General features: G+C 44.8%; 1 protein-coding gene across 1 annotated transcript in view; it reads right to left on the bottom strand.

The window, feature by feature from the left end:
* TSPAN32 (tetraspanin 32) overlaps nt 1–21755 on the bottom strand; it is a 48133-nt gene that overhangs the window by 18017 nt on the left and 8361 nt on the right. The window contains exons 5-6 of the mRNA XM_067296016.1: nt 18259–18333; nt 838–939 (exon numbers count right to left, since the gene is read on the bottom strand). Coding sequence (XP_067152117.1) covers nt 838–939; nt 18259–18333 — 177 coding nt within the window. The remainder of the gene's footprint in view (nt 1–837; nt 940–18258; nt 18334–21755) is intronic.

The following is a 21755-nucleotide window of genomic DNA, read 5'->3' as shown; positions in this document are numbered from 1 at the left end:
CATTGAATTAAGAAAATACAGAAAATAAAGGGATTTGTGTGGGAGTAGTGTGGAAACAAGTGAGCAAACCTGACCTTTCCTTCCAGTCCTGCTGCATGACATGATCTCACTGTCCAAACAGGCCCTGCTGCGTAAGGAGATGGCATTTCCTTTACTCAGCTGTCTGTGGAGGACTCATGGGTCTCTCGCCACAGGAGACATCCTCGCTCATCTTGTGCCATTTCATCTTGCAATCTTTGAGGGGAAACTTCCTCCCCGTGCTCCGGGCAGTCAATTTGATCCACCCACCGCACTACGGAGAACTTCCCTGTACAGACAACATCCTCGGTTTATCAATCTTGGGAGCTTGCTAGCAGCCTCTAACATCACAAAAATCATGTATTCTCTAGTCCTCATCAGCAATATGCTCAAAGGTAAATAGAGATAATCAAGTCTAAATATTTCTGCTGGATCATATGGAATTTCACCCCTTCTCTATACCTGGCTGTGGACATCAGAGATGAGTATATCCACTTTATCACACCACAGATATGGAGGAATGCAGCATGGCAAAAGCCTGCTGAGACAGACAATATCAGCTACAGTGCAAAAGTTCTGAAGATCTCACACCAGAGCAACACTCAAATAGATGATCCTTCCCTCCTGTTGATAATCCAGTTGGTCAAACCTAGGAAGTGTCTAGAAGGGGAAAAGCAGACTTGGCAGCAAGCAGGGGTCGCCTGTTCCCAAGGAAAAACAACATTGGTGGAACAGAACATGGGCTTGAACCACAGCCTATTGAAAGCAATGGAAAGATATTCCAGAGCAAGGTTTTCTCCAAGGCTAAAGATAACTTACTGTTTCGTGGATGGCAGTCAGTTCCTGCCTCCTGAAGCTGGAGGCATTCTTCCTCACCTCCTCGTACACAAAGTCATACACATCCATCATGCTGTCTTCCACCTGCGATGAAAGCAGAGATCTGTACACACAAAACGGTGACCACAGTCATCTTTGGAGGGAAATGCACTCCTCTCACATCCCAACCAGAAGCTCTTTCAGGCAAAGTGAAAGAAGTCATGCAGGAGAGGAGGCTACCGCAGTGCTGTTAAACAATCATCATGCAGAAGTTGGAGCTAACAGAAGATCCACCATGCCTCAAGGAGCACGTACGACACACCGAGTCCCTCGAGAGAACCTGTGATGCTACACAACGGCTGCATGCATACCACCTCGTGCCACCCACAGACCTTTTGGCATCATGTCAGCTGGTGAGACCCCGACAACATGAACAGAGCTTTTAACAAGTTTTGGATTTAGACTGAAGTAGTACTCAGATGACCCATGTGCCTCTGACTCCCTTGGCAAGGCAGGGACAACATCACTTCCCTGTCCTGCCAAGGCACTGTGAGGACAGGCATTTGTGACCATGAGATGCTAAAATACAAAGGTGAGAGCACCTCAGATGGATAGCATTATCCCAGCAAGAGTGGAGTTCCTGCAGAACAAAGAGCCAAGTAACAGACTGATTCAGTGGTAAATCAGATTCTAAATATTTACCAAAAACGTGAGAACTCTCAGCTTGATAAATCCCAGCCAACTGTTGCTCAGGTTTCAAAGAAAAAAAAAGAAGAAAACCCACAACAGAAACAACTGCCTTCAGCACCAGGAATCAAAAAAAAAAAATCTTTTTGTTTTCACTTGCTTTCTTATCAATATCGATTGAGTGGGTCTGAAGGTAACGCTTGGCTTTTAGAACAGAAAAATCAATGAGAAAGAGCAGGTGGCAGTGTGGGGAGGAATAAGCGCTCTTGGAGCAAACCCATCTCTCAGCAAGGCTTTTCAGTTAAGTCTTAAGGGGCTGCACTTACAAATTACTCTAGCAAAAAAACCAACACTCTGTGCCATCTTCTTAACAGCTTGGAGGTGAAACACAGGTCACCTGAGATGATTATAGCCATTACTGTAATATTATTCTATCCTGCCTGGCTGTCCCAAATGCAGGGAACTAACAGAGGTTAATAATATCCAAAGAAGGGGAGAGAGGAGGGGGACTGAAAAGATTACTTGAATTTTACTTTTCCCCCATGTCAGCAGGAGTAAATGTCTAGTTTCAAGTATCATATCAGAAGATTTTCCAATGTTGGAATAGAAATGGAGGGGCTTGGCAATTTTGTGTTTGGTTTAAGTAGCACTACAAGAGGCTTTTAAAGTAGATTCATAGCCCAGCAGTGACTTCGCATGCAGAAGGAAGAGATGGAGGACAAGAAGGGCACGCAACACAACAGCACGAGCGCCCGACACGTACACGTTCACCAGAGCTACTAGGCAGCAAATTGTAATCCCTCTGATTGATCCACCAGCTCCTATCTGCAGCAAAGCCAGCATCTCCCTGGGAGGCTTTGCCACTCTTCGCAGAGTAATCAAGTCACACAGTAGGTGGGGCAGGAGCAATCTAGCAGTTCATTAACAAGAGGTCTGATGAAGGAAGAGGCACAGAACCGCCAGGACAATATTCTGATCCAAGGAAAAATCCATCATACCAAGGTCCATGATGTAAGCTGTCCTACATGGGTGAGGAGAAAGGCTAGTTATTTTATAACCCTGTGTCTAGGCCCATCAACAACAGGAACGGCTAGCAGGAAAGTCAGACTAGCAGACTTGTAGACAGTCCTTCCTCTGCTCTGATCAGACTTGAAACCTGAGTAAAACAAAATATCTAAACTCCTCTAACTTATTCTAGGCCATGAAGCAGGTTTTCCAACAACAGTAATTAAACAAATGGGTTCAGTAAAGAAAGTTTTCATTTGCACTGAAGAACTGGATTGAGAATAATGAAAAAAAAAATTTTTTTTTTTTTACCTCCTCTTTTGGCCTTGTGTTTCTGAGGAAGGAGAAGGAACACAAAGCAGTCTGCTTCCTAATCCAAGAGATTATTAGCTTCATCTGAATAGCCCAACTCCAGTGTTAAATACAGGGATAAAACTACTTGTGTTGTCACTACATATATACAAATTTAAGTAAGTTAATGGTGCTCATGTGCAGTTTTTGTCCTTTCATATTTATCATTAGCTCAGGATGCTTTATTTCCCTCAAAAAGGCTCAAATTTGGAGCAGGCTTTTTAAGAGGGCTTGATTGACTTGCAAGCACAGGCAAGTCAATTCCTGTTAATGTTTTGTCCCAATAGTAAAACTTGGTCTAACTACTGAGGTCTGTCCCCAAACCCCAGGTGCTCGTGCTGCATGCAAACAGCTGGGGAGGGAAGCATGAGCTGTACAGATGTGCACAGCTGGTGGCCAGCACCCACAGCCCACAGCAGCTGCCACACGTCCCCAATGGTGGCATGAAACAGCGAGAGGATCTCTCCTGCCAGGGTAGGTCAGCCCTGCTGGACGTGGAGGGTGAACGTTTGCTCCTTGCTTTGACAGCAAAGATTATCGCTTTCAGTGATCTGCCAACCAACAGATGAGCTAACATGTGGCACCAGTAATCCAGAGAAAGATGGAAGGACTCAGGCACCTGGGCTTTGTCCAGCAGAAATGTGTGGGAACGTCCCTCTCCAAACGCGCTGGAAACCAAGGAAACAGACACTCGTGCTGAGTGCTGCAGATAAAGTTACCAGTGATATTTTAACCATAAAGCTCCCCTTGACTCAAAAATTCTTAAAGCCATTAGCCAGAGAAAGCAGCTGACACAAGATGACACGTCCGTCTTGGGTCTAGATTCAGTCCCCTACCTGAGGGCAACTAATGCTGCCTCTGCTCCTTGCCACTTACCTGCCCCATCATCTTTGCTCTTCTAAACAACCTTTTGACTCTCAGGATAAAGCTTACAGTCTTGGGAATTACACTGCTTGGCATTCTGCTACCTCATGAAATAAGAGTTTTGTTACTTGCACTCCTTCCCTCTCTGTCATCTGTACATACTATACACTACTGTATAGCATACTATACACCATACGTACAGTGAGTGATGTAGCTATGCGTGATACTTTACAGAATGCAGGAAGACAAAAATCTATTTCCAAAGAAGCTTACGATCTAGATACAGGCAATGTCTAATGTTACTGCAAGGTATAAAGGACGAGAGGAGAGGAAAGAATTCAAGGAACAAGGCTTATGTAATAAAGTTATGGCAAAAAATAATTCCAACAGTAGGAAACAATAAGACAAGACTGCGAGCAGCCACTACTTCACCATCATCTCTAAAACAGTGATGGTGATGACAGTGGGGGAAGCATAATCTCCAGATACGTAATGACTAATACAGACTGGAATCGCATGCTATTTCTGAGCTAACTTGTGAGCGGGCTTCTTAGTTATTTACTGATGTTTCATTTTGCAAAGCAGCCTCCAAGAATTGAAAGCACAAAGGATTAAACTGAAAGTGTTTTACAGCCATAATTTCCTCTTAAAACGTGTGTCTAGGCAAGCCCAAGAGTACAATTTGCTGATTAGTTGTTCTCAGCATTTATATCTAGCAATTATATCTAGCATTTACATCCAGCTATTATCTGAATATGCTGTTCAGATCCTGGTAGGGCAATATTCAGATCCTGGTAAGGGAATATCAAACTATAAAGCCATTTTTTAAAGAGTGGTTGTAGTTCATCCACATCATCTTTCTGATTTTTGCTAGATCACATGATTTTGAAGGAGAAAAGTGCACATCTTCACACAATGCGGCAGTTTGTTTTCAAAGATTGCTGCAGAGAGATTTCTAATTTAAGTATTTCGGAGGTAGATACAAAGCACTAAATCTCAGTATTTATCACTGGCTTTTTCCTTCTGCACAGGAGACTATGCCATAGAGCGTATTAGAGGTACAGTGTAACAACAGGAGACATATCAAAAAATTGCACTAATACACCACTTTCTTAGCAACTTTTCTGCTGGGGATGGTGTACTCGCAACCAGAGCTGCAACCAGGCTCTGGAACAGCAGTCATGCATGGCAGTGTCTATCCAGACCGAAGTGGCATGCAAACTCATGCATGTCTAACAACGTAAAAAATAAAGTCTGAAAACAGGAGACAGTACCCTGATGCAAGCAAGGTTAGGTTATGAAGCTGGGGACGTTTTGTTCAGGACACACACATTCACCCCTATAATGCCTTTTGATTTGGGACATAACAGTGGAGGATTGGAGTGCTTCACTGTTTTGGCTAAATTGCTGTCCCCAAGAGGTTGCCATCACATACTCCACTGAAGAGCAACTTTCAGACCGTTGCCTCAAAATAATTGTCTCCTTCTGTTTTTATGCCAGGTGTTGGGGGGGAAATCAGGGTGCTTGCTCTTAGTTCAGCAAGAAGATGCCTTTTAAAGTTTGAGTGGTTATACTGGTACTGTTAATAATATGCTTTAAGAAAACCACAGATGTGCCCCATCCCTTAGCTTGGGCAGCAGTTAGCACGTAATGGACTGATACAGTTGGAGAAGAAAAGGAGTCTGGCTGGGCTTTTTTCAAAAGAAAACTTAAACTCCCCCTATACGTTAGCATAATTAAGGTCAAGTGGATTTCCCTGTTCCTAGCAACATGCTGCTGACTTTCTGCATGGTTCAGAACTGTTTAGCATGCAAACAGTGACCCACTGCTGGAGGAGCACTTCTGGATAAAGCTCTCCCTTGGAATAAGAAAGTGCCTCCAGTCACACCACGCTTGCCCATAAAAAAACCCAGAGAGCTAAAGATGAAATGTCAGCTGAGCTTTGGCTTGAGAAAAATCTCCAGGTTAAATGACATAGGGGTCACATTTTTAGTAATTTTTTTCTGGGAGAAGCTTAGTGAAGTGTTCCAGCTCTAAATTAGCAAAAAAATTACAGTCTCCCATTTCTGTCTATTCCTTAATGAAACATTAGGGATGATATAGATGGGCAAGAAGATACAAATGGAATAGCACCACCAAGATTGATGCAACTGACTCCAGCTAAGTTAATGTAGTAGCATTTTTCACTTTAAAAAAAAATTGTTGTTTATCATTCTCCAAGTCCTTTATCCCCCAAGAAACAGAATGCACAAATATAAGAAGGCGTTTACTCTGCCTAAACCATTAACGTTCATGTCCTTGGCTATCAGAAAATAAAGCAAATTTAATTCTTACCTTCTCTAAGACAAAAAATTCATATTTTTGACTGCAGTTATTTATCAAGGAGATTTTTTCCTTCTAACTGGATAAGGAACTGGACTGTCTGAGAAGGTGGTCATTCTTCACTTACTGATCCCTTTGAAACCCAAAGGTGTCAAGGAATCCCCCTCCACTGCCAGTGAATATTCACGGAGAGGCAACCTAAGGTAGTCACTTAGGTGCAAGTTGGAAAACTAACATGGACAGACTTGCACCAAGAAGAACGGTCTTAGACTTGCTCAATCTTCGCAACATTCTTCAGCCGATAATCCCTCTGCAAAGAGGGGAATAAGGAAGTGAGATTTCACAATCAAATGATTGTCTTAGAGACAAGCCCACCTTTTTCACGTCTGTTCAAGAAGAACGCCCTTAACACAACAGAGGAAGGAGGAGTCTGCTCTCCAGGGGCTATCGCTCTTTATGCCTTTGAGATACCACCACCAAGCACATTCACTGCAGCCTCAAAGGAAACTACAACTTAAGCATTTAATATTCTTTTGCTCTTGCTAGGAGGGATGTATTCATTACAGTGTCACTCAAATATTCCTTCAGTAGCAGCCTCCACTGTCTCCCTTGTTTAGCTGTAAACTGTACGTTAGTCATTTAAGATATGAAACTGGAATAAAGTGGTTGAACCACTCTAAAGCCTTCTTCACTCCAGTAAGAAAACACATCTGCATTTCACTATCTCCATCTTGCCTTTCTTCCCCACAATGCAGAATCACGTGTTCACAACGTCAGAAACAAGGGGAGGAGAAAAAATAAAAAGAGTTGGAGCAGAGCGGTATGATGCTTGCAATCTAGTTTAATTGAAAACAGGACAGCGCAGGGAGGAGAGGAGGAATTAGTGGAGAGAAATAAACAGCAGAAGCACTGCAATGCTGCACACCCTTACAAATAAACCTCGAGAGCGGGGACGGACAGCCACAACCATTGCCATACAGACAGTCAGGATGGGAATCTTGGCTAATGAACACCGGCCATCCGAGCAGGGCTCTAACGAAGAGCTAAGCTATTCAATGGAAAGGTTTTTCTTTGTTTCTGACAGAGCTAACAAAAACAACAGTAAAACAGGAGGGGGAAGCCCTTTGGAAAACAAAAAACAGACCTTCTGGCACGTGCACAGCTTCAGCTGGTGGGCGAGCACCTCACACAGCACCTGGGTGCACCCCACCAGGAGAAATCTCCCTGCCAGGACAGCACGTCAGGGCATCGGGGAAAGCGGGGTGGAGGGGTCTGGCTGCATCTCATCCAACGCCTGACCCATCCCCATGGGTCTTGGGTATGAAGAACAACTGTCCTCCCTGCCAGTCAGCAGCTCCTCCAGCAGCCGGAGCGCGAGAAGGCAGCATGGGTAGGAACAAGGAGAGCAGGACCAGGCGCCACTTGAAGCAGAGAACGCAAACAAGAAATTGCGCAGGAAAGAGAGCAGATAGATGGGGGCAGGGAAACTGGAAGTGGGGATGGAAGTGAGCCATGAACAGAGGTGGGCATGCAAGCCCAGAAAACGCAACCCAAGTGAAGCCTACTGCAGACAGCAGAACAGTTCCCACCGCATGGATCAAGCGCACGGTGAAAAGGTCTCCCCCCACCACATGCTTGACCAGGCCTTCATTACAATATCTAATACAGTTATTACAGCCTCGGTGCAGTTCTGTATTTCCTTAACAGCATGCCAGTTCCCTTCCTCTTCACTGCTCCAGGCTTCCTCAGGCCAATCAATAACAGATGCTGAAGTCTGGCCACCACTGCAAACCAAACTGACCTTTGAGGCCCCCAGTGAAAAACTGCGTTGGAGAAGACAGTGCTGCTTCCCTCAGACTGCTCGCAGTCACCAGAAGCAACTGACAGAAGAGCTAAAAGATCCCAATGATGCTTTTAGCTAAGTGTTTTTCACCTTTTGTTTCCGATTTTGTTTTAAAACAACTCATGTACACACGCACACACACTCACTCTTTCGGGACTGCAAAATGAGCAGGCAATTCCCAAATATCTTTGTCTGTCACTGGGGGAACACACAGAAGGAAAGAGCAAAAGCCACCGTCGGCCGAGCCTTACAAAACCGCTTCCAGGGCTTCCATCGGATCCTCGTGCAAAGCATCAGAAACGGGGGAAACTGAGCAGTTTCACTGCTCGCCTACTGCCACTGCGCTACCTGCTTCTCTCCTCTCCTCTCCCCGAAAAGCTTCTCCGGGGCCAGAAACACGCCCGGGACCCACGCGGCTGTCCAAAGCACTCAAGCAGACGCCAGCTCCCATTAGGGGTGACTCGCGCCCCTTCCCAGGGGAGGGCCGCAGACCCCTTTTCTAAACGGATTGGAGTCAAACAAGCAGCGAACCACGTGCAGCTTCGCCGGCCTCCGCCGCGCAAACCAAGTCCCCTCGCTCACTTCCCGCGGAGGGCAGCGGGTTACGGATGGGCGTCTTTTCTTCCACCTTTAAGCTGCTATCACGCAAACCTTTTCCTCATTTCCCATCCCCACGCCCCTCTGCGGAGACTCAGGTGCATCTCGGGAGCGCTGGTTTGGTGCCGTACAGGAAAAGGGCCCATCTCCTGAGACGGCTGGGGGGGGTCGCAGGCAGTCAAAAACCAGGCAAGCCTAATAAATTTAGCACAGTCAAGTGACTACGCCCAAGGATGGCCCGAGACATGGCCCTGTCCGGACCCCCCGGGATGCAATTCAGCAGCGCCATGTCGAAACCGCGCTCCACAGCCACGAGCTGTCCGCTTGCCACTACGGCGGAGACGAGATGCTCTACAGGACAGCGCAGAAACCCAAACAGACAGCCAGCAAATACCAGAGAGACTTTCTCCCCCTAAACCCTCCAGATCTGAGGCTGCACGTCTTGTCCAGCCTCAGCGCATCAAGGCCTCTTCGGTTCCGTCAAGCAAGCTTCAAGCATTGCTCTCCGCTAAATTTTGTAACAGAACCGAAACGACAACATGTTGCCAAGGGCCCGCATCAATTCTTTGCGCTCCCGTAACCCAGATGTACAACCCAGCAGTTTATGGACCTCCCAACCTTACGCTCAAATTATCCCAGTCAGCCCTGCTCTCTGGCCTGTAATACCTGAAACCGAGGCCAGCCAAGACTGCTTCCCAGTAGAAAGTAATGACAAACATTCAAAGCTTTCTTAGTCTAGGGAAGTTAGCAGCAGCACTATCAGCCATCCCCTCAGACTGACTTCTCAAAAAACTTAATGTTCAAAACCTGCTTTAATAGGGAAAAAAAAAATCCATCCGTGAAGCAGTAAGAGAAAGGGGTTTTTTTCCTGCCTGAAATACCGCAGCACGAAAGCCAGTGTGCATGCACAATGTACCATGAAGACACTACCAGTATCAGAAACGTGCACTTCCCTTTCCAAGGCAAAAAGGGGAAAGAGTCACAGTGCCTGGACCAGGAATAAAACTGCCCAGGCAGAAGCGAAAACCACAGCTGAAGAGCAGCACGTCATCGCCGCCACTTAACTGACGTGGAAGCTCGGGACAGGACGGGAGCAGCCGTGAACGGCCTCGGGGGCCGTTCCCGCCGGGCAGCGCATCCCCGACGCACGCCGGGGCGACCCGAAACCCGGGGGGTCCCGGCCACGCGAAGGGGTCGGGCTGCAGCGACGAGGGCGATACGGGTGCCCCGGGAGGGGGCAGCGACCGAGAGCACCACAGCTACCGCTGCCGGAAGCCGTAGCTTGGGCGACCGCTCCGAAGCGAGCTGATGCTCCGCCACGGAAGGAGGCAGAAAAGGGGCCGAGCGAGTTCAGAGCCGGGGCAGTGATAAATTATAAAGAGACATGAGCGCGAATGCCTATGTAGCTTGTCAGACAGAGGACAGCAGTGTCTTGCTGGGAGAAGCAGGACATTATTATGGGATGAGAACACAAATGCCAAGAAAGATTCACTATATTTAAAAAGACGAAGAAAGAGGGAGGTTTTCTTTCCCTTTTTGTTTTTTTCCCCATAGACTTCAGAGGCTGGGAAAAGCTCAGTGCTTACTCTAAAACAATTGTATCTGGCAGCATGAACAACACCAAGAGCAAGGAGGACATCAGGTTAGTCGCATTGTTTTGACAGCCAAATAGTGCTTTTTGTAAAGCCTCTTTACCTGAGACACCCACACGAGTGGCTACAACCCTGACCCGGGCCCCACTGAATCAAAAAGGAAACTGCCTGTGCACTTCAGTTATGGTTTCAGAAATCACTTAAACACAACCTAAAGACGGGTTCAAGTCCTATTAAAATCACTATGACTTAAACTTGCATTTAAGGGTTGCCCTCAAATTGAGGCTGCTACCCTGGACCTGAAATGTCAGCCTAAGCTAGACCTGACCCTGTAAGAATTTGCCTCAACATGCACTACTAGTAGGAATTATAGGAAAAGGAAAAAAACACCATGAAAAAAATACAGATTTTGTTTGCCACCAGAAGCATCTCTACAACTCTACTTCAGAAACCGTCTGGGATGTGCACAGTCACTTTTTATGCATCTTCAGGAGGAAAAAAAAATGCACATGCAAGTGCATGTTTTATGCATGCAAAACCAGGCTTCACCTACTGGAGGTACGAGCAACGCTTCCTCCGACTTTGCAAACGTGTTTGTTACAAGCAAGAGTTGCAGATAAGACGAGACTGGTGACGATCCCATACACAGGGAAGGGAGCAGGGAGGAACAGGGATGCTGTTCAAGAATGGAAACTGGCTGTATCACAGTGCTTGTTATTTAACAGCTGTAACCATGAATTTCAGCTCTGTGCTAACATCCTAGGCCCTATTAGAAAGCCACCATCTCAGAAGAGATCATCCTGCTCGCTATCAAAGTAGGCAGCTGTTGCTCCGTATAAGAGGCCTTGATTGAAATCTGCACTTTGGAAAAGCTAAGTGGTCCCCTGAGCTGGGTAAGAGGATGCAGGAGACTGGGGAATGCAAGTTGCAGGATTACAAACCAGCTGTTAAGAGACTGCAATTCTGCTGAGGACAGACTCAGCTGTGATTTATAAATCTTAAATGCGTGGGAGGACAAGCTTACACTATCAGCTATAACCCACAGGATATAAAAGACTCTTTCCTTTTCCCAGCCTGCGGAGAACAGAGCAGAGTCCTCTGAAGAAAGTTTCAAGCTGAGCAAGGCTGCACACGAGAAGGAGCACGCATGGATGGCTTGTGTTCCCCATCCTATAAAAGGCTAAATCCTGATGTTGACTCTCTAAGTATGCGCAGCGCAAGACAAAGAAGCTAATGCCTTTCTACACATGCAAAGCTGAAAACTGCTGATAAAACCTACTTTTAAAATCACTCAGCAGCTTTAGAAACTATTTGATAACTAAGGGAGCGCCAAGCCATTGCAGCCATTTCAACCCCCCCAAACCTGTTGATCCAAACAACATGGAAAATCTGATTTTTATGTTAGCAGCACGTGCAGAAACATAACCAACACACACAAACAGCCCAAGCATGGTGAAGGAGACGTGGAAAAGTAACTCAAATGCAGGTTAGCAGACTGGACAGCATGGCCTGACCGTACGTACTGTGCTTTTCATACTCTGCAACCCCCAGGTCGTACAGACAAACCACCTCCCCCCGGCAGAGACCTGAGCCAGACTGGGTCCATCAGCAATTGTCTTTTTTCCTGGCCACCCATGGCAAAAGGAACTGCTACCACAGTCAAAAACGGGCAAAAAGCTTGGCACGCTTATTTGCACCAATGCTTTGTTTCAAACTTTCCCCTGAGTTGGGAAATCATTATTTACTTGGTTTTAAGTTAACATTTACCTGCTAATGAATCACTATAACTAAAAAGCTCCTTCTGTTGCAAAACCCCTTTCATGTTACAACACTTTTTTCCTCTCTCCCTTTTCACTGACTCATCCTACCATCTCAGCAGGCTTACGAGGCCAACCCTTGCAGGGCTCCTGGAGGGAGTTTCCAAGCTGCTGCGGAGAAGGGGAGAGAAGAACTATGATGTGACACTGAAATTCCTCCAGCTCACTTCACAGAACGGCACAAAATAGTTTTGAGGTTTTGGGTGTTGTTCTGGGCCTATTAACAAGAATATCAAAGGCCATTCTGGCTTTTACACTACGTCTGTAAGCCGTTTCCCCCCAGCTTCTACAGACAGGCTTTTAAAATAGAGATTAATGGGTAAGTAGAGAAAAATCTCTGGCCTGCTGTAGGTTTGCAGGGAGGGAGGCTGGAGGAAGCTGCAGCCTTCCCGGTTAGCAGTGCCAGATGTGGCATAAGTCTCTCCTATGTCCTTCCTTGCATTTAAGATCCCAGCTGCATCTGGCTGTATTGGCAATGATTAACAGACCTCACCTAAACAGGCAGTGGTTTGTGGGAAAGGAGTCACCATTAAAAAAAAAAAAAAAAAAACACCACAACAAGCCACACACACAAAAAACCACCAAACATACACACTTCTTTTTTGGAAAATAAGACTCAGCTCTTTGGCTTCTAGAATCCCAGCATGGCTGAAAACCACCAGAAACCCTCATCGTACTGCAACCGGTCAAAGGTGGGTTTGAGAGTCCGATGGAGACTGAGGTGAACGAGTAGTGTTGGGCACAGCAGGTAGGAACCGGGCTGCAGAAACAAGCCAAATAAAGAAATACTGAAGCTTGAAGAGTTTCTCTGAATGGCTTAGCAGTAAAGCTAGCAGGAGAAAAGTTAATTCAACAACCTTCAGACTTCAAATATTCTCATTCCAGATTTTCCTCGGAGCAGCCAACTTGCCCTGAGAAGTTTTGACATCTCTCCCAGTGACAGCAGCACGACTTTCCCATGAGGGCAGAACAACACCTTTTCTCTTGGTCCCATGAGATAAAAGCCAAAGTATTTCTTTGTAAACTGGGGATAGACTCCGATATACAAATAAAAACTTCCATTCTCCCCTGCTTCAGCTTTTTCACTACTGGAGCCACCGACACCACTATCGCAAGTCTAGTTGCTGTTCTCAGTTCAACTACTATTGCTCTGACCAGAAGGGCAACCACAGACCAGGAAAGGTTCACTGAAACCAATATGCTTCTGCAGAAGCCTTGATTACCACTAGAAGGAACCAGCAGAAGGAAAATGGGACAGTAATCACATATACCGAGAGATAAGAGAGAAAGAGAGAGGACAAAAACCCAAGTGACATACAAAAAGTAGATATCATAGCTCCCATGTGTTTGGACTTCAGTAAAGCATCTGAAAGCATGTCACATGGAGGATGTCACCTCATCAGTTTGACTGAAGAGGAGTACAAAGACAAGGTGGGTAAACCAGGCAATTTTCAGCTGGAGGAGCAGAGCGCGCATGGCACAGCAACCTGTTCTTCCGGAGCAGGTAGGCAGCCCATCCCTCTTGGCCCGCTTCCTTCACCTTGTGCAGCATGGGTTGAAAAAGGCCACCTGCAGCAGCAGCAGCGTGATGCATGTACAGCTCCCCTACTACAGCTGCACACACTTCCATACTTCTGTGGTTCATTAGTCATAATTTAACCATCATCCTTTCCACATGTTGAAAGCTGGGGTTGAGTAGATACCCATTTCCTTCCTCTCTTCAGCAATCAACGCTGCTTGTCCGTGGATTAATTACTGACTACTGTTAACCAATCACTACTGATCTTACGAACATGAGACCTAAGTTCCATTACAAGCAAGAGAGACAAGTACAGGATCCAGGCATTTGAAGGCCCTGTCACTGGGATGTTTACCACAGCTCGTTCCAGCAGGTTGGTTACCTTGTTTTTGGTTCCCCCCCCGAACCTGGTAGACAAACGCACTTTGGAAATAGGCAAGTCATTATTTCTCATTAGAAGCACTTTAATGCAGACAGATGGATGCAAAGCAGCCCAAAAAGACAGTACAAGAGAGCCCTGAACTTCACAAAACCCATTTACTGGCCACGTGGATGGTTCAAACTTAGAGCAAAAGATAATTACAGTGCTAAACAAGATTCACCCTTTTAAGGTAAAGCAAGATAGATCTGAGATTCATGATTTTGCATGTCTGGTATAAGTCATTTTAAGAATAAGACTAGTGACATTGAATATCTGAGATGCAGGTAACTGATATAAGATGAGTGACATCTGTGTGAAAGAAGCCATTCAGGACATACAGAAAGACATAAAAATAGAAAAAGAATTAGAAATGAAGAGATTCAAGTGTTGTGTGCAGTGCCTAAGTCTAGGAATATCAAATATTTACAACAACTTTTCTCCTTTTTTTCCTGTTCTGAGTAGTTTCTCCATGAGAAGTACTGTAAATAGGTCTCTGAATGAGTCACAAAGAGCATCTTGCTTTCATCATGTTCAAATGACTTTTCTGTCTCCCGCCTCTCAAGAATAACCATCAAAACTATTTTTGAGTGAAAAAACAGGGTGTTCCATTTTAGATGATTTTCAGTAAGAGGGGTCTGCTTTATAAGGAAAGCTTAGATTTTTCTGATCAAGACAACTAAAACACTGGTAGAATCTGCCATGATTTGGCACAGTGAGGCCCCTACATAGTCTGTGGCTTGCACAGAGAGAAGAGCACAGCTTTTAGTGGTACCTGCATATGGCACTTTGTCCAATGGAGAAGAGGAGAACAGGGATCTACCAAAGCAAGCTCCCAGCTAGCATTTCCAAACTGAACATGTTGATTTTCTACCAAACTACACTGGCTTTTCACTGGAAATTCAACATATTTTATTGGGGGGGGGGGCGACAAATTTTTTATTTTTAACCCCAAACATAAGGGCAGTATCCCCTTGGTGCTTTCAGAAGCACCGGTTCAGGCATGTATATTGGGTGAGGATACAGGGTTACTTTCCTAAATTCTCTTTCTTTTTGACTTGATAGTTGTATGCATCAAAAGGCTTAAAAGACACAGAATTTGACTATATTATTTCCCATAGCACTGCAATTAACTCTTTCTGACAATACCAACATCAAGTAGGCTGTGTGAGAACATCTGGTTTAATTTTACTCTCCAGTTTCACTTCAGGAGAGTCAGATAAATGAATGTTCTATAGTTAAATTACAGAAGTCTTCGCCCCACCCCAGCACCTTCAGTTTTCAGTATTATTACTGCACTGTCTTTCTGTTCTGGAGATGTAGACACATCTGCATTTCTTTCTTACTGGTGAGACAGGTTACCTTTCAAGTCAACTGAAGTTGTTTTGTCCATATGTTTTGTAACTGACAGTCCTAATTAAATCTTTCTTCATTTATGTCCCCTGTTTTTCTTTGAGGTGTAGGAGGAAGATAAACCTGAAAGGATCTCTAATGAAATTTTAATTTTTCTGTTGTCAGAAATACTGCTTTAAAAAAAAACAGAAAATAAACATTTTTCAAAAACCACCCTCATTTTGTCTAGTGAAAACAGTTTTCAAAAAAAACCCCAAAAAACAAAAAACCATACTACTAAAGTGAACCATGACACATGGGTCCCTTTATGGGCAGGGCACTCGAAGCAAAAGAAAAAAAAAGCCAACAAGATAATGAATAAAGGTTTGGGTCAGGGCAGAGGGAAGAGAGATGCAGTGAAAGTGTTCTGTTGAATAGCTGCCTCCCTTTTCCTTCAATGTACTTTTTCCTTGTGGTCTTTTTACAGCTTCCTCCATGTTTGTGGAGTGAAAAGAATAAGCGAGTAGTCTATTTATATAATGCAATTTCATAAGACCAACCAGACATGGTTTCCGGTACCATTTCTCCTTTAGTAACGTAACTTTTCATAAAAACTCTTATTACAAGCTTCTGCAGAAGAATGAGGAAACTGTGTTCTAGGCCTCCCTTCTGTATTGATCACGGAAATCAAATTATTTCCATATCAAAATATTAGCGTGAAAGTAACAAGTTTTAATGGTTTTGCCTGAAACCAGGGAAAACACATACACAGGCTGTGCAAAGACTCCTCCTCAGCTCTGACTGTCACTGCTTCTGCCAGGTAGGTGAGGAAGTGTTGGGCACATGCAGATGGGCGGCATTGCAATGGAGATTATGTTGCTGTGCCAGCAGCATTTACCCAAAGATTTTTCAAAGAAGCCAGACAAATTTGAGGAGGAAAAATCCACGGGGGACCGTCAAATACAAAGGCACCAGCACCTCACCCCTAATGCAAACTGTTGGCATCTGGGAAAACACTGCTTTGCACTTGCCCTGCTTTTATCCTCTTACCTCGGCCAACAGCCAAAGCATCTCTCCGAGACAGGTACTGGCATATCTTTGGTGTGATCCAGGGTAACCATTTGGGTATTCCAAAGGATTTTCAGCTACTGTGGCCGCTGGTCAGCTCTGGACATAGTCCTAGAGAAGCAGGACTGCGTCCCTCACTTTAACCTAGACATCTCCCTTTAGTCTCATGCTTCCAGAAGGACGCCGTTTTAATTTCTGCGCAGGGCACTCCGCACAGAACACTACATGGTTGTAAGACGGGGCTTCTACAGGCTGCGTTTTGTGGGTCAAATCTGAGCAAAAGAATGATCTCATCTCCTAACATTTCCAGTTCTTTAGAGGTGCAATTGCAGCCAGCCTAGCACAGACCCAACCTCTAGGATTTTGATGGGATTGTGCTTTTCCGGCACAGAAAGTCATCTCGTGGTCAGGCCTCCAACGCTCTTTTCCGGACAAACTAGTCTTAGCTCCCTGCACCACATTTGTAAACTCGAAGAGATGAGCTGAGGGAATTAACTCGACTCTAATCCACCAACACGATGTTTCACATCACCCATATTCTCATTGCTGCGCTGAGCATTTCAAATTGTGGCACATGCCTGGGGATGAGGAGCTAAACAGACCTAATCCACTGCCTTAAACATACATGCAAGTGTGAAATGCTTGAGTTGTTAAACAGCATACCACCCATGTCACATTCAAATAGTAGTCTAAAATGTCAGTGCTGTTCTGCTTTTAAAAAGGAAGTCACGATTTATTTATTTATTTTTTTTTGAACTCCGAAGTCTCTTAAAATGTTTTATGAATGTGGGGGCAGGGGAAGGGGAATTAAGACCAAGCAGCAAACTCCTCTAAAAGGGAGGATTAAAAACATGAAAAGAAAATGATACCAGATTACAGAAGAACAAGAAAAGGTCTAGACTACTTTAAGCTGCAAAACATTAAATTCAATTTCTGCTTCTCACGGCAGTCTGCAGCCCCAGCTGCCGGGAGTAAGGTCGGACCTGGCGCTGACCCCAGCCACCTGGGGAAGGGTCCCCACCCTGCTGGGCAGCAGGGCCATCCCTCATAGGTCCATCCCTCCCAGGTCCTGCTGCTGTGCACCCCACCTTGGATTTCCTCAGCACTTCTCCAACTCTACCCACACCATCTTCAGGAGACACCTTCCCCAGCTGGTGAGGGAGCAGGAGCCCTGCAACCACAGCTCCTCTCTCTACCACCTTCACCCAGCAGGCTCCATCATGGATGAAAAGTGGACAAGACTGCTACCAAATCTCCAGCACCATCTACTATGCCACCAGCAAGCTCCACAACAGCAATTCGAAAACCAACTTTCTTGCAAATTCGACCTTCAAGATGAGACCCTGGGCAACCCTCTCCTTCTGGTCCATTTGTCTCAGTGTGATGGCAACTCAACACCTTGGCTCATATTAGCATTTTTACTCTATCACTGCTGATGTCTAACACACACATTACCTGGATGTCTATCTCCTGGCCATCACCACAGGAAAAGACAATCAGAACAGTTACAATCTACTCCAGTCTTTACATAAAGACTCCCAATTGACTTTAGCAGGAACTAGAGCTGGCTGAAACCTTAAACATTTGAGACAAGAAAAAGACTAAGAGCCAAGCATCTAATCATTAAAAAAAATAAATAAATAAATAAAAAAAACCCAAAACCACAAAACACACACCCCACACCAAACCAAACCAGAAAAACCTCAACCTATTTGAAACAAGACTCACATTTCATTTTGCCTTCAGGAGAAAATACTTGTTCTGTCCAAGGGCCTCTGCGACAAACATCTCATGTTCCCCTTTCCCCCTTCGGATGATCCTTTCAGAAAGGCAGCTGGTAAAGGCGGTCTCCATTCTTGCAAAGGACGGATATGACAGAGCATGTATTTGATAGGCCTCTAGAAGGATGGCTTAATTACTACCAGATGTTCCTTTTATGGGAGAAATCACTGCTACAAAACCTCTATCGGATGAGAGTTTGCTGGTATTTCCTAGTAAACGACACTTACCTCTGTCCTGTGAGTGTATCTCCAGAAGGCAGCTGGTATCAATCCACAGAACGCAAGAGCAAAACAGAAAAATCCCTGAGGATAAAGAGAAAATAATATGAGTTACAGTATGGGGAGAAAATATTTATTTGAAAACACCATAGGAACATATTTAATATGCTAGTTTTAGCAAGCAAGTTTGCTTAAAATTAGAGCAAAATATCACCTTCTTTTAATATCCCTCATAATGCCGGTTACTTAAAAGAAATTGGATGTATAACAACTTTACAATTGTCCTGCAGGAACCCTCTAATTACACTGTGGCCATTTGTAGGGGTTGACCAGAAAAAGCTTTCTCCTTCCTGTGGAGCGGTTAGCCTATTCTGCCCAAGCTCCTCTTGAAAAAAACGGGAAGAAAAGCATTTACAGCTTGCTACTATTGGGAAGCAGGACCACATACAGAGATACCACCTCCTTACTCAAGGGATTCAGTCTCCCCACGTTTAAAACTCAGCTATCAGCTTTAAAGAGGGGAGAAAATAAAAACAACAAAAAAAACCCAACCAACCAAAAACCCCCACACAAATGAATTTAGCCCATACACAAGTTAGCGACTGGGACAGAGAGCAACCCGCTCTGGAAAACGAGCTAGACTTTACTCTGGCCCGCACCTCAGAGCTATTAACAACATACTAGCTGCAGAGCCAAGTCGCCTTTCTTAAGTCAGCACTGTCCCATTGAGACAAAAGGAAGACAGAAATATAACCAAGGCCAGTAACTGACCCTGAACTGCATAAACAATAACGACAATGACATAGAAGGCGGCTTGACTTTTGTATTCTTTGCTAAGCTTACAAAGCTGGAAGTTAGAGATGTTGTGTCTTTATTTGAAGAAGTTTGATCCAAAAAAACCTGATGTAAACATTGGTTGCCTATTGTGACAGCTGGACCAAAAGAATTTACATTAAGAGAGAGAGAGAGGAAAGACTGCATATAAAACATCTGAAGGCCAAATGGGCTCATCAAGTATGAACCTTGATGTCAAAACCAGAGTTTGGTCTTGGAATGGCAAAAGATGCTGAACAAGCACCAGCTAAAAACTATTGCCCTTGCAAGCTTTTCCATCTAACCATCCCGCTTCTGAAAAGTTAAATATCTGGGGAAAATTGTCCATTTGACTGAAGCTTTTTGTTTTTTAATTTTTATGAGTATTTTAATATCATGACCTCACTGAAATATTAAAAAAAATTAAAACATTTGTGAAAACTTTTACCAAATACAAGCTTAAGGAAAAGAATAAGAGTATTACTGTTATTCATTCTGTTTTACCAAAAAACCTTTGTTTAAAACATATGGCTTTAAAAAGAGGGGAGGGGGGACAAAAACAACAACTCCATATGCAGTATAAAAGGAAAACAAATCATTCCAGTTCCTGGAAACAAGTGCAAACAAGCCAGCAAAATAACTTTTAATGGTTCTTGTCCATTTTTTGCCTGATCTGTATTTCTGCTCAAGCCAGGATGATGCACCGTCAGAGAAATTTTGTTCCAGGAATGAAATTATTTGGCATTTCACAACTCACAGTTGTCTTGTTTACAGGCTCTGTAGCACACGCCAGGAGAAAACCTGGTATGGTTCTTATGAAAGAACTTGAATTATATGTCTGCTCTCTCCTTTTTTTTTGTTAGGATAATCAGTTTTTGTTTGATGACAAATGCCACTTTAAATTTTAAAGTTAATGAAAATTTGATTTTAACAACATTTCAGAAATAATTTAGTCTTCAGAGAGATGAGAGGCAAGAGGTTACCAAAAACCCTGCAAAAAGTCAACTAGAAATCAAGACAAAAATGAAAACTTTTCCACATAACATGATATAAATTCCCCGACTAGTTCATCTCCATTTTCTTAACTGCAATTAAAGCAGACTAAGGACTGAGGTCCTCCATCACTCTTCTTTCCTTTATTGGCACTTTGTCCTTCTATGTTTGCATTAAACATACGTAACTGCTAACAGTACGTCATCATGGACAACTCCGCGTGCTTTTAGCGGTCCTCCCTTTCAGCCCCCAGAGGGGTGGGGCACCCATGGGAATACTGACTATAGTATATAGTCAATATATACTATAAAGGAGCGTGCAAGTAGCAGCAACGGGCCCAGTGAGAGGGAAGGGCGTGCAAGGCGAGACGCCGTGGCTGCAAGACAGAGTGAAGGACGGCACTGCGCTTGCTCCTCCGCTTGATGGAGGGAGGGTTCGCCTTTGCCTGCCTTCCCCCACCAGCTCCAGCACTTACAACATCTCTCTGGGGCCAGAGCACCCAGCAGATTAAAGACCTGCTTCGCGCATTCCCTTCCTCTATTCCACCCCCACGTCCCAGCCCTTCACCTTCGGTATCTGCTCTCCCTTTATATCAATCCAGCGTCTCTGGGAACACAGAAATGCAGACCCTTGGGAAGCTCACCCTCCATCCAGCCAGCGATAAGCAATTATGTGGCTCCTAGAAGAGCTTGTAAATGAATTATAGGCTGCTTTTTCCTTTCCCAGCCAGAAGGCTTTTGGTAGCGCAACTTCTTAATTATATTAGAAGACATTTGGAGAAAATAAATAAATGCAACACTTAAGCTTGCACATGAAATGTAAGGGGTGGAAGCTGGTCTACCACCCCCTCAGACCCTTCCTCCTGGGGCTGTAGAGGAGCTTCACAGCCTGCCACGGGATGCCCTCTGCTCTTCGCAAGGTGCAGCATAACCGGCCCCAGGGATTGCTGCCACTGGCCAGATATCAATTACTCTTTCATGAATTGCCTTGTTCTCATTCTTGCTGCAAGGAACAATTTGTCTCCTAGACACTTGGCAGGATGCACAGAAGCCGCTTCTTGCCCATTGACGGGTGTACCTTTCAATTCACCTTTCCCGTGCCTGCCCTTTGGGGTAACGACAAAGAGCTGTCTCCACCTGGATGAGGAATCCACCCACAACTCCGGCTGGATGCAGCCGCGATCTGTCTCTGCACTGGCTCTACCTGCGCCTGCTCCCCAGGGAGGGAGACTGGCAGATTGATTTCTTGCTCAGGAGCGGTGCGTGATGAAGGAGAGTGCAGAAGGCAGATTCATAGTAAGAGCAAGACACTGAAGTGCACTGCTGTGTTATTAAGGACCCTTCACACACTTGCCTGCAATTATGCATTTGGGAACAGTAAAGCAAAGAGCTTGTGCTGAGTGCTGGCCCCACTGGCACATCACTCAGTTTCAGTGAAAAGATGGGTTAGATCAGGCATTCGCCAATGCTTTTTCATCCCAGTAATTGTTTGGAACCACACTTGGAACAGCTGATCCATCCTGAACACATTTTGCTCTAGACTAGTGATTTTCAGCATGGAAAATTCAGGTGCTAGAATTTCAGATGGAATATTTTGTGTGGCATGTTGCTTTCTCCTTTGCTGTTTTTTTCCTCCCCTTCGGTCTGGCTCCAGGAGAGTTCAAGGCACTATGCACCAGTACCTGGACAGACTCTTTCCCT

This window comes from Apteryx mantelli, chromosome 4 (assembly GCF_036417845.1).
Source record: "Apteryx mantelli isolate bAptMan1 chromosome 4, bAptMan1.hap1, whole genome shotgun sequence".
Classification (NCBI taxonomy): Eukaryota; Metazoa; Chordata; class Aves; order Apterygiformes; family Apterygidae; genus Apteryx; species Apteryx mantelli.
This window is presented reverse-complemented; position numbering and strand designations above follow the sequence as displayed.